This window comes from Lolium rigidum, chromosome 3 (genome assembly GCF_022539505.1).
Source record: "Lolium rigidum isolate FL_2022 chromosome 3, APGP_CSIRO_Lrig_0.1, whole genome shotgun sequence".
NCBI classification, from domain to species: Eukaryota; Viridiplantae; Streptophyta; class Magnoliopsida; order Poales; family Poaceae; genus Lolium; species Lolium rigidum.
Genome location: NC_061510.1, coordinates 160,029,243 through 160,046,408, shown reverse-complemented (window position 1 = coordinate 160,046,408; position 17,166 = coordinate 160,029,243). Strand labels below are relative to the sequence as shown.

General features: G+C 43.1%; 1 protein-coding gene across 3 annotated transcripts in view; it reads left to right on the top strand.

Moving 5' to 3' along the window:
* Window positions 1–7,227: 7,227 nt before the first annotated feature.
* LOC124702590 (putative F-box protein At1g47765) overlaps window positions 7,228–17,166 on the top strand; it is an 18,883-nt gene continuing 8,944 nt past the window's right edge. The window contains exons 1-2 of one of the 3 annotated variants that reach the window (XR_007002553.1): window positions 7,228–8,646; window positions 9,408–9,812. Coding sequence is in view for 2 of the 3 variants with exons in the window: in XM_047234752.1 (XP_047090708.1) it covers window positions 7,368–8,585 (1,218 nt within the window). In the remaining variant the exon portion in view is untranslated. Of the gene's footprint in view, window positions 8,647–9,407; window positions 9,813–17,166 lie in introns of those variants that run through there. The other 2 variants (XM_047234752.1, XM_047234751.1) reach the window with 2 other exon arrangements.

Here is a 17,166-nt window from a genome sequence, read left to right as displayed (position 1 = left end):
AGCCAATAAAACATAATCAAAGCTTATGCTTATACCCAATTCTAGCTTGTGTATTACATGGGTAATCCCAAATAAAACCCTAGACCACATTTGAATCCAAGTACCAATTGGGATCATGAAAAGAACCCTGCCATACCTCATGCCTATTTAATACTTCAATTAGTGAAGCATCACCAAAACCCTAAACCTTTCACCTAGGAATTACTTCACATAAAATATTGAACTCTACCTTTCCATCCTAGTAGACCAAATGAAGTAGTGTTCTATAAATTAAACCATCATTAGCAAATGCATTGCTAGTTATAAACATAGGATCCATCTTAATTAGTTCAAGCTAAAGTTTACTACAACCAGATTAGTGATTATAGAATTTTCTTAGCCATCCTCTTAAAACCATAGGAATAATTTTTCACATACAATCATAACACAATTCCAACCTCATTACCAATAATATGAGACTCTAGCCATAATTAAATTATATGTGAGTAATCACTATGAATAAGCACTAGCACAATAGAATATGTTCACCTTCACCTATTCTCAATTTCAAATCCTTTAAAATCGAATTGATTCCTAAATTTAAAAGGCAATTGAGATGAACCCTAAATCTATAACTATTTTAAATTTTGAGTTGTGTCTCATGAGAACATAAAATTAATCAATTATAAAATGGTTGTTTGTAAATAAAACAATACAGTAAGTAACATTATCAAATTGTTATGATATTCAAATAAGTTAGAACCTGCAAAACAAAACAGAATTCAAATGAGAATTCAAATACCAAATAGAAACCAGGAAATAAAAACAGAAATTTGAAAAAGAAATGGAGGGAAACTTACCTCGCAGCCCAAGACCGCAGCAGCCTTAGCCCAACAACAACCCACGTCGACCAGCCCGAAGCTGCCCAGCCCGCGAACAAATGCAACCCAACACTTACCGTTTCGTTGCTTTAGAAATCGTGCGAAGAGAGTCGTCGTCTTCGTCTTCCTCCACGGCGCCGACGGCCGCAGAGAGAAGCTCTGGCCACGTCCTCGTCGTGGATAAGCTCACCCCGGACGCCGCAGAAGGTTCTAGAGCTCCACACTATCATCCTCGCGTCCGAGCCTATCCGAAGACATCAAGATTCGCGCCCAAATGCACTTCACCGTCACCAGCTCATCTCCACCTCGTCGCCGGCGAGCCGACGATTCTGACCTAATCATGGCCTATAAATAGGAGGGGAGAACCGCCGTGTAATCCTTGTTCTTCGCCGCTCATCCAATCCCTTCCTAGCCCTCTCTACATCTCACTGGAACCCCCACCATGGCCGGCCGGCTCCGGCTAGCCGTCGATTGAGAGCATCATCCCGGAGTCCACCGTTAGGTCGAGGAGATGCGCCTTGACGTGTAGATCCTCTGGGAGCAAGCAGGCATCAAGGGGATCTCGGAACCGGGAGGATTTCACCGTTCCCTTTCACTCGGGTTCGCCGGGAAACAGTCAATCTTCATCGTCTCCGGCAGCAATCGTCGTCGCCGATCACAACAGCATGTTCAGGGTGAGTTTGCGCGCCGATAGAGCCTACTTTCGCTTCCTAGCTCCGTTTCTAGCTCGGGTTAGCCGTTTGGCCGGAGTAGCTCCGCCGCGGACATGATTGTCGGCGAAGCTCCGATGGGATATTCGACAAACCATCACCACCATCATGTTCAGTAGCTCAAGGGGAGTCGATTAGTACTAGCCGCGCATCTCGGGGAGCCTAAAATCGGCGTCGCCGTCGCGCTCTGACTCGCCGGCGTCAAGCCGCCGGTGATGTCGACGTGGCAGTGGGACCCGATGAACTTTTTGACTTAGTCATCACACACCTGGCAGCCAACGTGTCCCTAGGTCCCACATGTCTGTCTCTCAGACTAGAAACGAACCGGTGTGTTTAGTATTTTTACTTAATTTCAAAATCCAGTAAATTGTTGAAACTTTGTAAAATCATAGAAAAATCATTTCAACTCAGAAAATTATGAATAATATATCAAAATGCTCACAAAAATAAAATCTATTCAAATAAAATATAAAACAAAAATGTGTGTCAAAATAAAAATCCAATTATTTTTAAACCTTATCAATTATGCCATTTCAATTATTTAAAATACAATTTGAATTCAATAATTAGTGAAGTTTCAAAATTAAATTTTAAGTATTCAGTAATTAAGTAAAATGTTAAGATTCATTTTATTTATCATATTTGCATTAACTTCATTATTAGTGGTAATTCATAAACCCTAAGTGGCATATTACTATTTTCTATTTTCTTTAAATAGTAATAACTCAAGAAAATATTAAAAGCCAATATTATCTTGGTAATTCAAAACTTATTTACTTAAACATCTTTAGTTAACAAGTCATTATTTTAAAACCTAACAAGAATTAGGAAACCCTGATTTCTAATTAAACCCTAACTAGTAATTAGTTTAATTCTTAAACCCTCTAAAAATTAATAGCATGTTAAAATTATTAATAACTTTATTCCAAGGAGAGTGGATTTAGTGACCGGGTGTATACGTGAGCACGCGGTGTTTACCATTGGATCTGCTTTAAGATACTAGCCTCACAAACAGAGCCAAACGGTGTCAAACCTCCTTTTTCTAATCCCTCTCTCTTCTTCTTCGTTTTCCCACGAGCGAAACAGTGCCCCCCGTCTTCGACATCCCCAAATCGAACGAGGCCGGTCCCGTGGCCCCGCTCCGCCTTCCCCAAATCGAACGAGGCCGCTCGGCCTCGCGCGCGCCGCTTTGGCACTGGCGTGGGCGTGGCACGCCTTGTCGCCGCCGCGATGGTGGCGCCCGCTCGCCTCGGACCCAGCCGCGGAGAAGGACGCCGCCGACGCAGACTCCGACCGCCCGCCTCTGCCAGAAGCTGGCCACCAAGGAACGCCTCGCAGCCAACGCGCTCGACGGCGCGGGCGGCATGGACGCCGGCCACCGCGGCTCTCCCCATCTCTTTGATTCCTATGCCATGGCAGTCAGCGGGAGGCGCCGGCGGCCGAGGCTGACTCGGGCGGCGCGGTCGGCGATGCAGAGGAGCGGCGGCCGCGGGGAAGCACCGGGAGGAGAGGAGGAGGCCGCGGCCGGGGGCGATGAGTGCGATCGGTTTCGCTTCAGTAGCGGTCAGCCGGTCAAAGCACGGGGCGAGGGGGCGGTTTCGTTATTTCATTTTTTTTCTTAGGCGTGTGGAAGAGATCGTGGGGGTAGACTCTGCGCTCGTTTCCCACCACACAAACGGCAGGACACACGGTGTTAGACACGTGTCGCGTAGAAACCGCGTGCTCACGTATACACCCGGTCACTAGGCTTCATCCGTTATTCCAAGTACTTAATCACATTAATTCTAGTACCAAGGATTACCTTAAGAATTGAATCATAATTTAGAAACCCTAGTTTTATTATAAGTTAGAATCTGGATTCCATTATTTCATGTGATCATGTCAAAATGTTTTAAACCCTAAAACCTTAGTTGCTTATCACATGTGATCATGTGAATGTCACCTTATATAGAGAAGCATATTATGTGACCAACAAATACAAGACATGATCCACTAGCATAAAACCAAGTCACATGAGATTATCATTTCATGTTCCTATTCTTACTTAAAACCTACATGATGCACTAGTATCACCTAGGTATAAACCCTAACTTGTTAATTGAATTAGTACCATTGATCACCACTCCTATATACCATACCATTAAGATCAACCTCAATCATTAAACCCTAGTAGAACCATAATGATAAACCCTAGTATCAACTTTGTGTAGCAAATCACATCACATGTTCCTATCCAACTAAACCTTACTTAGGAAATGATAAACCACTTAGCTTATAAACTATTAGAGATTATTTGGTAAAGCAAATATGAAGTCATAGTAAACCCTAACTCATAGCAACACCTTGATAACCATCCTTTGATATGATGCTTAGGAGAAACCATAGTAATAAACCTACTAATACTTGCTACATGTAGATCACTTCTACTTAAGCACCAACCAGATCCTATTAGTAAACCCTAATAGCACTTAGCTCCTATTTAAAGTAGTTCATATTCTTATTTTAACCTCGTTCTTCAAAAGTTATTCTTTTGAAGTACAAATGTCAATCAAACCTTAGAAGCCCTATCCTTCTTTGAAATACTTATTATCACTTAAACAACATGTTCTTCAAAAGTTATTCTTTTGAAGTATAGTATAAGTAATCATCAACCATGTTCCGTAGAACTTAAAATTAACAACTGTTCTTTATCTATTATTCCACCATTATTCTTTATGTGTATGATTGTTATGATGTCTTATATCACTTGATTATGATGCTAATATAACCAAACCCTAATAAGAATCTTTTTTGAGAACCATTCTAAAAGTGCAACCAACCCTAAAGAAATCTTTACAACTCATACATCCTAAATCATCAAGGTTAGGTTACGCTCGGGATGATTGCATCTCATATTATGCATTATAGCATCTTTGCCAGTTCTTTAAACATTGTCCTTACTGGACGATGATGGTATTTCAGCATTTGGAGTTATCACGTATCGAAGCTTTTGCCTGCATAATCTTGCGATCAAGAAAGGCAAGTTCATCGCTTGCTCATGTCATTTGATTATTTGTATCAAACTATATGCAAAGTACTATACTTATCACTCATGCATTGAAAAGCAAAGTATTATTTTACAATTATGAATATGACTATGTGGTGGGCAATGGAACCATGGTATGTGTTGATATGGTGGAGGTTCCATTGCATGGGTACTACTCATCTAGGACTAAGTACCAATGCCGTCCAGTGATTCTAGCGCCGTACATATCGCGTTGACCATAAGATCTATAATGGCTCGGGGAAGTCGGTCGTATCTTTTCCCTTCGCACGCCAACGGATTGGTAGAGCCGCGGGGTGTTGGAGGCACTGCCGTAGGTTGGGATAGCCTTTTAAATCCCCATCCGTGTAGTGATGTCGGCTCTACGATCTATGATGGATTGTCCAAAGTGCACCGTGAGTAAAGCCGTATTATCGGGAGAAGTCTACTGGGGGTGTACGGGTGGACAAAAGGGTGGGTTTGCAGGGTCGCGGAGAAGGCAGTGATTGGCTTGGACCTTACACCTGGCCCCACACCAAGGAAGTGTGGACGGGAACGATCACCCGGTTGGTATCAAGGATAAGTTCTCTTATGGGAAAAGTAACGCACCTCTGCAGAGGATACCGAATTGTGATTGTCACTCCCTGTTCGGGAAGGGAACTGCGAACGCGGCAGGAAAGGAACTCCACGAAGTTCTGTTCAACCTGTGAAGACTAACGGGCATAGTTTTCAGAATAAAATAAACCTTTTGAAGAAATGTTTATGAAAACTTGCATTGGCCTATGACTTTCTGTTCTATGGCTGTAGCTAGTGCATGATACACCTATTTCCTAATATGAACTTGCTGAGTACGCTCGTACTCATTCCCTCCCATTTGAACCCCTTCTTAGATCAAGGCACCGAAGGAGAAACTACCGTGGAACTCGAAGACAAAGGAGTCAACTGCAACAAGATGAAGAATCCAATCAAAGAAGTCAATGGAGTCAACTTCTGCATCAGCTATTATGGAAACCTAGACTAGTAATAGAAGGGAACCTTTCCCTAATCCTAGCACCTAAGTAGCTAGATTTCTATAGAAAGCCAAGTAGCTCTTAAACTTGAGATAGCAATAAGATAGACTACGAGTCGTTCTTCTGGAGCTTTATTTGAAGTTTTACCTCACTCGTAAAGTAGGAGGTTGTGTTGATCTTATGTAAACAGCTCGTGTGTACTTCTATAGACATACCTTGGACTCGCATATGTTTCTGTTGTACCACTCTGAGAGATGTAATATGAGTGGAACGGTGTTTCACTTGTGTTATGTCAACGACTTGTGTACTACACCATGCAGTGGTACGCTGGGTCATCACAGCACACAACTGGTACACCATGAGAATGAGATTAGCACCATGAAGGATAACAGCCACATCTTTGAAATCCAACGGATTGGAAAAATTAGGATGACGTGGTTGCACCTCCTTTGAGCTTGCAAACATTAATTGCATATTAGTGGGGATGAACTTTATAGATATTATAGATTAGTATCGTTGGATTCGTATTGGAAAGAACTTTTTAATGATACTAATTTCATACAAATAATGTTTATTTTTTGAAGTAATTCTTGGTCAAATAAAAAGCACGTAAAATGAGGGCGCTTTAATCCTTAAAACGGAGATAGTAGTTGCTAAGTTTATAAAAGAATAGGTGGCCGCTGCTTTTGGGGCCGTTGCTTCGTCTTCCACATCAGCTCCAACACTAGGCACCCACCTAGCAGACTTGCAAGGCATTGCCAACCAACAACAACCAGGCACAACCGTGAGCAGTTATGTTTAGTGCATCAACAGAATATGATGCGTTCAAGTGTGCAACTTCATTCATTTTAGGAAGAAAAGTCGCGTAAATTATTTGCGAGTCAACCAAATCTAAGAAAACCTGCTTCAACTTTTAGAACGGAAAGAATACAAGCAATGTACTACCTCTAGTCCCAAAAAATTGACGCACCTCTAATCTAACTGACATGCACACGCAGGCCTCCCTCCGCGTCGATTAAATCCGACCGGAGGGAGTACCTAGAATGGAGGATGTTGGGCTTGAGGGTCCACCAAGCTCGGTGTTACTAGGTACTACCTCCCCTCCAATGAATAAAACTTACAAATTTAGTTAAAATGCAAAGCTTATTTAGTTTGACCAAATATAAAAAAGAAGTTATAAACACCTATAACATGAAACAAATATGTATGAAAATATATCTTAAGATGAATCTATTAATATTAATTTATTAACGTAAATGTTGATACAATATTTATTTCATAATATTTGTTAAACTTAGATGATGTTAACTTTTGATTAAATTTGTACTTTTTTAAAAATAAAGGGAGTGCCTCCGTGATTAGACAGAGGGAGATATTGTATTTTTTAGATATGCATGTTGTGAAGCCCTGGACTGCAGTATTGTCACGTCTATAACGCCAGAGGCTTTAAGCTAGCCCAGCCCAGCCTGGCCCAACTAAGATACTAGGGTACCTAATGTTATGCTCAGACCAACCCAGATTTCCACCCATCTCAAAAAACAAAAACAAAAGATTTCCACCCACTGGACTTCGCACTGAGGGCTCGCCGAAACCCTCGCCGTCTTCCTCCTCTCCGGTCGGTCCACCCGCCGTTCGCCCGGCCGGCTGCCTGCCCACCGTCGGTACGACCACCTCCTTCTCATCCTCCTTGACACCGCCGATTTGAGTCCATCTTCAGTTTCGCGGCCTCCCTTGCTCACCGGCGCATTTATTACTACAGCCAGCGATGGCGTCCTCTCAGCCGCCGCCCGCCGCCTCCAGCTGGAGCGACCTGCCCCGGGACGCGATTCTCGAGATCCTGCTGCGCGTTCCAGCCAAGGATCTCTGCCGCCTCCGCGCCGTCAGCCCGTCGTGGCGCGTCCTCACCTGCGACCCGCGCTTCATCGCGGACCACAAATCCCGCCACACGGCTCCGCTCCTCGCCGTGGCCTACCGCGATCAAGACATGGCAAACGGCGTTGATGTTGTCGACTTGTCCGGCAATGTCGTCAGGCGGATTCCGAGCATTGAGAGTGATCTTCTTAGTACTGACAAGTCGGGCAATGTCTACCCGGCGATTCGAACCAGCGAAGATAGCATCCGTGTTGTGCGCACCCACCTTGATCTCGTCTGTTTCACTAGGCAGTACCATCCGTTGGGCATCTGGGTGCTTAACCCGGCCACTGGCGCTACTCTTGTCTTGCCAAAGGAACACTCGGAGGAATTGGCGCGTGATGATGATGTAAAGCGGAATTATGGGCGCGGACAAATGGAGTCATGTGCTTTGGGGCAGGTTTCATCCACGGGGGAGTACAAGTTGATCCGTATCATTAGTGTCAGGGATAGGCAGCTGTGCGAGGTCATCACCCTTGATGGCGCAAACTATGGAAGCTGGAGAGGAAAGAAGAGCCCTCCGTCACCTATCTGTGCCGGTCGTGGTGAAGGCATGAAATGTGTTGTCATCGGTGGAGTGGTGTATTTCTTGAGCAACTTTTACTCTAGTTATTGTAACACTGGGGTGATGACCATTGAACCCGGCAGCATAGCTTCGTTCAACCTTGAAACAGAAGAGTGGATGGGTACTATGCATGGTCCGGCACCGGTACGCACATTTGTTCAGGACACCGAGGGGTTCATTTACGCGGATCTTACTCTCCAGTTATCATTGGCTGAACTGGACGGCTCCTTAGTGACAGTTCAGAACATTCATTACATCTCTATCGACTTGTGGTTGCTCACAGATGTGGAGAATGGAATCTGGGAAAAGAAATACAATATTCCGTCACATGTTGCTCAGTTGTTTGTGTATCCCTTTCTGGTACTAAGTGATGGAAGGATCTTGTTTTCTCACGGAGAGAAATATGTAACAAGCTATGATCCAAAAACTGGAACTTATGTTTATGCACTGGAAGTGAAGGATTCCAGATCCATTGGCATATACACAGGAAGCTTGCTGAGCTTGTAGAGGTCCTATAACTGATGAGGTGTGCCAATGATTAGTGAATGACACACTGATGAATGCATAGGTAAAATTTACTTTCATGCTTTCAAAGTTTATCTTTTATATGTGCTACAATTTTACGAGAATATATCATTTTCATGTCCGTTCCATCTTCTACATCCTGGTTAGATGTTTGGTTAGTGAGCTAATAAGATTAAGTCTTCTTTGGTCGGTCATAGACTTGGATAGTAAGCAGGTTTTTCAAAGCATAATACTATGTGCCTGGTGCAGTATCCAAGAGGGCAAGTACAAATAATGTACTGCACAGCATGAATGGATGAATGCATATTTTTTCCTTTATTATCCTGTACTTTGTATTGTTTATTTGTTTTATGGTGACAGCAGACAAACCATGAGATACCTTGGTATGTAACCATGAGATAGTTGAACAAATCTTTCTTTCTTGCTTAGATCATGTAGTAGGTAAAGTTATGCACTCTAGTATATTCCCATGAAATCAATCTTTACTTCTCTCAAACAAAACGTTAAGGTGCTCTTTACTCTTTCCCTGCCATCTCACATTATGTCATCCTTGCAAGTTTGACAGACAGAAGCTTGAAAGAGCAAGATTTACATGTTCTCATATCAAAGTCCCAACCATAATATAGTAACATTTAGGGACTTGGTGTATTAGAACATTGGTGTCATAAAAATGGAATCAGTTTTTTTGTTCAATCGTTCTTGTTCCACCTTGAGGCTTGTTCCTTTTGCCACTGTTTAGTTGATTGCTTATGCTTGTAGAAAAATTACGAAATCCTGATGAATCTATTAAATGTTTTTATCCAGGGAGCCAGGACATTGCGGATTGCTCAAGGAAAATACACATTTGAGTAGATGTTTTGTTCTGCGATGAAGGAGGGGAAAATCCAACTCAAATGATCTACTGTTCGAAGAGTGTTTTCGCCATTGTGCAGTACTGTAGCCAAAGTACTTGAGTTTACAGGATATTTTCTTGTAACTGCAGAGGTCCATTCTTTTTCTAGACCTGCACTAGAGTTGAAGTCTTTTAGAACATGTTAGCCCTTTCCTCCCATGAAGCTTACTTGGAGCACCTACAGTACAAGCATAACTGATGTAGAACGTGCAGGCGTGCAGCCAGTTTGTTGTTTGCTATCTCTTTTGGGCTTGTTAAAAAAATGCTTATTTGGTAGGAACCAATATATTTCCTCCAATTTGATACAGGATCTCATGTTTTTTGGGGCGCTTTTGAGAACTGATTGTCTGTGTCTCAAATTCATGTTGCATATAAAAAAATTGACACATGATAACATATGTACTAGTGTGTTGGTGTGTCTGATCACATCTTGTATTCACTTACGTGTGCTTGGGCTAGAATCAGAGGCACACTGGCCTCTGATTGGGAATAGTGTTAGCATCTGTTGAGTTAAGATGTCTGTATGTGGGCTATGTTCCTGATGATGGAACACCTCTACAGTACTTCATGGAATGCTTAGCAAAACCAACCCAGTATGGAACTGTCAGACTAGGATGATATACCCTTTGATTGAAGGTTTGAGGCATGGTCGTGCATGGAAGTATGAAACTGTTTAGTAATAGTTATACATTAGTTTTGTGAGACTCTGAGTATTCATTATTAGTTAAATAAAGCAAATTTGTGCCACCCCCTCCTAAGAATTGACACGGGATCTCCAGAGGATGAATTGCTGCTCACTGTACATGTATTACACGCAGTTTGATGATATGCCGTGGTACAGGAAACTTGCCTAATTATTTTGAAATTAAATTCGAGATATCAAAGACCATGTTTGATGGTTGTAGCTTGGATTTTGTACCAGCACATAGCTTGGATACCAAGAGATAACATCAACTGGATTATACCACAGCACCCTGGATTTATTTATTTATCCTGACAAAACTGTACCTTGAACTATGATGCACCGGGAAAACTTTGTCTGAGAATGGTCAATCTGAGTTTTACCTAAGTGCTAGATGGATTTTTTTTTATAAACATCATTCATTTTTACTGGAAAGTTAAGGAACCTATAGATGCAAGTTCAAATGGATGCCTTAGATTTATCTAAATTTGAATGTATATATACATTAAATATCATCTACATACATCTAAATTTTGACAAATCAAAGTATTTATTTATGGACTGAGTATGTTTGTATCATTGTATGTTGTCATTTTGGAGTTCAACATGGTTTTCAAAATGCAACTTGACCGTTTTAGCATAAAACTGTATATTGTCAAAGTGATTTTCTAGAAAAAATTACACATGTGATCCTCCAATATCTAACCTTAGTATGTTTAAAGATATTGCTTGTCAAAGTTCTAAAACTTTGACTTCTTGCAAAATTTCGAACCCAAGCTTCTGTTTTCAATGCTGTTCTGGTCTTATAGGCTCTGCACGCATGGTAACTAGCAAACTTAGGATGTACTCCGTACAAGCAATGTTACCTAGACCACACCGGAGAAACTTAAAACAGATACCAAGTAACATGTAGACCTTTATTTCTAAACCCTCACCATTCGTATTTAAAAATTTCAAAAGATTTGAAATAAAGATTTAGAGATGGCCGATGATGTGTATACTACATAAATGCAAAATCTAAATGCGAACCCGTTTGTAGCTTACTCATAGGCTATCTCTACAAAAATGATTTTTTTTTGAAACTTCAAAATATGATTTATGAATGTTTTAAAATAACGAGTTACATGTAGCTGGGCCTCCGTTTAGCCACTTTTGACAAATCCGTTTATATTTTGAGAATTAATTGTAGTTGGATAGTTAGAAAAGCAGTGATATCCTTGATCCACCACGAATCAACTTCGGATTTAATATTTTGATGTCTCATAAAAGACGAAATATTTTTCAACAGAAGACAATGTTTTCGTGGATAACAAGACGATGGGGTGATTTTATCAAGCTCAAGACTTGTCGGATCAGTTTCTTAGACTTCATCTCTCCAAGGTAGTATTTATAGGGTAGGCTATGGATTACGGCTGGACAAAAAGCTCGAAGATCGACGAGTTAAATGAGTGCTCGTTTGCTCGACTCGTTTGAGTTCGGCTCGTTTTGTTAATGAGCCGAGCTGAGCATCAGTTTTTGCTCGTTAAGGTTAACGAGCTAAACAATCGAGCTGACTATGTTCGTGAGCTACTCGTTAAGATCGGTAACAAGCTAGGTTTCACCAGTTTTAACTGCAAGTCACTTTAGTTATCTCAAATATTTGGTAGGAAGGGGCCAAACAAAATAGGGATTTCTATTTTCGTGCCCTCCGGTCCTTAGTTGTACTCAGTTTTCCCCAGCTCCTTAGTTTTTCCTCAGTTTTCCCCAAGCCCTTGTTTGAAACCCGCAGAAGCAGCTCAGACGGCAGGATTCCCGTTTAGTTGACCGTTCTGTCACGTGTGGGGCCGCGTCTTGTGGGGCCGAGTCGTGTGGGCCCGCGTCGCGTGGGGCTGGTAGAAAGGGCCCGCGTGGGACAGGACGAGAAGCGTTTGGTTGCACGTGAGCGAGGAGCTGGGTTACTGTCTCTCTCGGCCCCAAATTGGCATCCCTATTAAGTGCACCTTTTTCCCCTCTTTCTCTCTGTCCTTTTCACCAAATTAGTATAAAATCTAGAGAAGCTTGCATTTCGACTTTCTTCAATTATTTGTGCCTTTTGGCCCTCGTTGTTTGCCCAATATGGCAGCAAATCTAGTACTCCCTCCGGTTCATATGTATGTAGTTAAATCTAGAAGCAAATCTCCGGGATAATGTACGATAAATTCACGATCATAGTAAATCAAGAAAACTAAGTACGGCCAACAAAATATAGTAGACTAGGGATAGATAATCCCTAGATAATATGGATAGATAATAGGCTGCATACACGGCAGCCAACATAGTAACGAGGTTCTTCACAGCACCATCATACTAACATAACAACAAGGGATCCCTAGCTAACAACAAAGGGATCCCAACAACAAACTAGGAGGCAGCGGCAGCAGCAGCACACGTCCGGGACTTCGCCTACCCCATCCGGCTCTCCCTCCACTTGTTGCTCTTGCTCCCCTTGGGAGCCTTGGAGCTTGAGCGGAGGCATGCGCCCGGCGGAGATCTCCACCCGGCGCAAGGCTGCGGAGGTGCATGCCGAGCGCCCTGTGCTTGGCGCGGAAGGAGTGGACGTTCACCGTCGTGCCGACCTTGGGGAAGGTGTTGCTGATGTTCTCAGCATGCGTGACGAGGCGGTTGAAGTCCGTGGCGCCGAGTCTCCTGGTGCGAAGGGGCACCTGTACACCTCCTTGGCGAAGTAGGAGATGTGCGGCCGACCTGCAGCCTCCGCGGCACACTGGCGAGTCTTGACGTCCTCCTGCTCTTCGTCGCTGCCGACGTCGGCTGCCGGACATCTGATCCATATCAAACAGAAACTAGTGAATGAGTTGCAACGATGACTAACGTACATGATAACAAAGTTAAGAAAAACAGAGTCAGCCTCGGTTAGAGTGGACATGATTATATATCTACGGGGAAGGGGTAAGCGAACTAAAGCTCATGCACAACAGATTTGTACACAGCAATGGTTCGCTGAACCCTCCCTGTAAAAATTTGTGCCCAACCATTCATCATAGGCAAAGAAACAGATTCTAGATCTGAACTATATCTGAACTTGAACACATTCGAGATTATTTGCAAAATTAAACGGTTGATATCTTTTGATTAGTGCATAAAATAACTGATTGAGATCCCATGATTACTTGCATAAATTAACTGATTGAGATCCAATATTATTTGCATAAATTAACCGAACAGCCGAACCCCAAATCAAGAAGTGATCAAAACAAAATGGAATAAAATCGGCGCAAATATTAGCCCAATACTGATCCATCTACAGATCCATCTACACCAGCAAAAATAGGGTTCAAAAAGGAATGGGGAACAAAAAGGAAGCAAACCGTAGTTACCTCGTTCCATGGGTCCTCCGGGGAGGTGTCGTAGGGGTTCGGGGGCGGGACGTACGGCACGGGGTCGTAGGGGTCCCATCCCGCCGGGATCTGACCGCCACCGGCGGCGGCAGCCTCCGATGCACCGGCGGCGGCGGCGGCGGCGGCGGCGTCGTCCGTCGAGGGGACGGGGCCGAAGATGGAGGCGTCGCGCTTCGAGCCAACCTCGACGATGGGATTGGCATTCTCCTTGTCCATCTCTCCGGCGGAGGAAGAGGAAGAGGAAGAGGGAGAGGGAGAGGGTTTTTGCTTTGGAGAAGATGATGGGACGTGGGAGAGAGTTGGCGATGCGTGAGCGAGTGAGAGTGACAGAGACGAGTGCGAGGAGGCGTCTATAAAGGCGAGGGGTGGTTAATGCGACCCGCGTCCTACGCGTGCACGGGTGCACGTACGCACGTCTTGGACTTCGCAACGCGACACGCGTCCACGATTGCACGTCTCGACTTCTCCACCGCGACCCGCGTCTACGCGTCAACAATTGCACGTGTCCTCGAGTCTAACCCTGGAAATTTAGATATACTCAGGTATACCCTCGAGTCTTATACTAGCATTTTTTGTGTGCTCAATTTTCCCCTCGAGTGCTAATACTAGTGCAATATACTCAGTTTTACCCTCAAGTGGCTGGTCAACAGAGAGTCAACAAATGGGATTAACTAGTTAAATGAGTCATTTAATGTGCAAAAAAATCCTAAAAAGAGTGGCACTTACTCATGGAGTCTTTACCACAAATTGACACTTCTCAAATCATAGATAAATCATAGATAAATCAAGTTTTACCACAAATTGCCACTTCTCAAATCACCTAGTAGCTATGAAGGTGCATGGTTTTCCACAATAAGCCCTTCCCAAAACAGCTTCCCCCAAATCATACTTTGTCTAAATGAGGCCACAATTCTCACACTGATGTATATTGGTATTGCAAATAGTTTGAGGTAGGCCAAGATGGGTTTCATTGTACAAAACACGCATTTTCCATTTTTTAAATCTCATATTTGAATCCCTTAGTCTATTTACTACTCAGGTGCCCTTGGTTTCTTGATAGTACTCGGTTTTGCCCTCTCTCTTCACAAATTCTCGCGAGACGTGCATCATCGCTCCGATTGGTCTAGCCCATGTCACGCGGATCGTGCCCACCGACCGTTGATCGTATGATATAGGGAACGGGCAGGATAACCCCTCTCTCTCTCTGTTGGCGGTTAATTAGCTTGCTGAAGGGCGGTTTTCTGTATTATTTTTCACGCGCTAAAAATTATAAACTATTTTAGGCGTTATTTTTCACGCAAAAAATGATAAACCATCACCGATTTGTTGTTACCATTACTTTTCACGCAAAAAAATGATAAACCATCACCGATTTGTTGTTGCCATTACTTTTCACGCAAAAAAATGATAAACCATCAACAATTTGTTGTAGCCATTACTTTTCACGCAAAAAAAAATGATAAACCATCACCGATTTGTTGTTGCCATTACTTTTCACGCAAAAAATGATAAACCATCAACAATTTGTTGTAGCCATTACTTTTACGCAAAAAATGATAAACCATCAACAATTTGTTGTTGCCATTACTTTTCACGCAAAAAATATGATAAACCATCACCGATTTGTTGTTGCCATTACTTTTCACGCAAAAAATGATAAACCATCAACAATTTGTTGTAGCCATTACTTTTCACGCAAAAAATGATAAACCATCAACAATTTGTTGTAGCCATTACTTTTCACGCAAAAAATGATAAACCATCAACAATTTGTTGTAGCCATTACTTTTCACGCAGAAAAAACCTAATTTGTTACAAAAGCTGGTTTCGAGTGAGACCTAACCAAGTTTGGCATACATGATGGCATACCTATAACAACAAGGAATATCTAAAAGGGAAAGTTTCAGAAAATTTAGGGTGAAAATGATGCCATACATGATGCTTTGTTTTTCGAGGTTTTGACCTGAAAATCAATTGGGTATTGTAAAGGGAAATAAAAAGTTCGAAAAATGTAAAAACGAAACAATCTATCTATCTATGTATAGAAGATCAGCTGTATGAAATTTGAGGTTATTTAGAGAAGGTAGAAAAAATCACCTTGTTAGAAAAGCTGGTTTCGGCGAGACGAAACGGCATGCGCTTAAGCAAAGTGATTTTTTCGAACATCTCCAAATGACCCCAAATTTTCCATACATGATGCCATACGTGTAACAACAAGGAACCCTATCTAAAAAGTGTCAAAAAAGTTTGCCCAACCGTATAGCTCTATCAAAAAGAACCTCACCATGGCGCTAGTATAATTTTGGGATAGTTACAAACTTTCGTTACCTAACCTTCAACATGAAACTTGTTTCAAATTCATTTTGGCCTACAAGAAACAAATCCCAACTTGATTCGAGCACCACGGCCTCCAAACGATGCCGATGCCGATATCGGCATGGTCGAAACGGCTATGCTCGCCGCCCACTGCTAGGTCAACGTCGGGATGCACCCTCAATCCCGTCCCCTCATTCGATCACCGACACACCGAGAGATACCGCCGAGGCCAATGCCGAACGTACATGCTCGATGCCAATGCCGATCATGCATGCACGCCGCTGTGGGCACGGCCACGCCGACCCGCTATGCTTCGGACGCCACGGACCGCCGCGAGGTCTTTCCCTTCGCCACCACACTCTCCTAGCACCCACCTATACACGCCGGAAAGGAGAGACACTAGTTTTCTCTACATTGCTCGCGTTCGTGTCCGACACGGTCGGTCAAAGTTTTGAGGTGGTCGTCGATGTCGTCGACCATTTCTTCTCTTCTTTGCATGGTTAAACGCGTCTAGTTCATATCTATCTAATGCGTCCGGTCTCGCCTCATGCGGTTCTTTGTGGACGTCGATCTCATCTCGGCACCCCGCATGCCACCTCCTCCGTGCCATCGCTCGTAGAGCTCCGTTTAAAAATCTAATCCTACCCGTGTATTGCCCCTTGTATCGGCGTCATGGCCGTACTTGTCATTTGATATACCGAAGCCCCACTCGTTCGCGTTTTGGTCGGGGATACGAGCGATGCTTACGGTCAAACAAAGATGGATGGTCCGACGTGTCTTTGCAAGCTCTACGTGGCCCCACTAGTCGGAAGATAACGGTCAACCGTCGGGCAACCGGCCGTTACATCACGTGTGATGGTTTCAGACAAACGCTTGGGTAAAACTGAGGAAAAACTAAGGAGCTGGGGAAAACTGAGCACAACTAAGGACCCGAGGGCACGAAAATAGAAATCCCAACAAAATATTGTTCTTTAACCATGCTTGAAACTCCTACATTAGGATCTAAAATACTTCCTCTCTTCCTCACTAGGCAATGCACATATGTTTGTTTTCCATTGCCTCCTTAACGATCATGAGTGCTCGCAAGAACTGGATTTGATATCCGTCTTCCTGAAAAACGAGTCAAGCCGAACAATGATTTCAGCTCGTTATTCTTAACGAGCTTAACGATTCGAGCCTTAACGATCACGAGCTTAACGAGCTGAGCCTTAGCGATCCGAGCAGCTCGTTACACCCCTATGGATGTGTGCCTTTATAAGAGCGTGTATGTATTTGATTGACTTTCCAAAAAATAAAAGC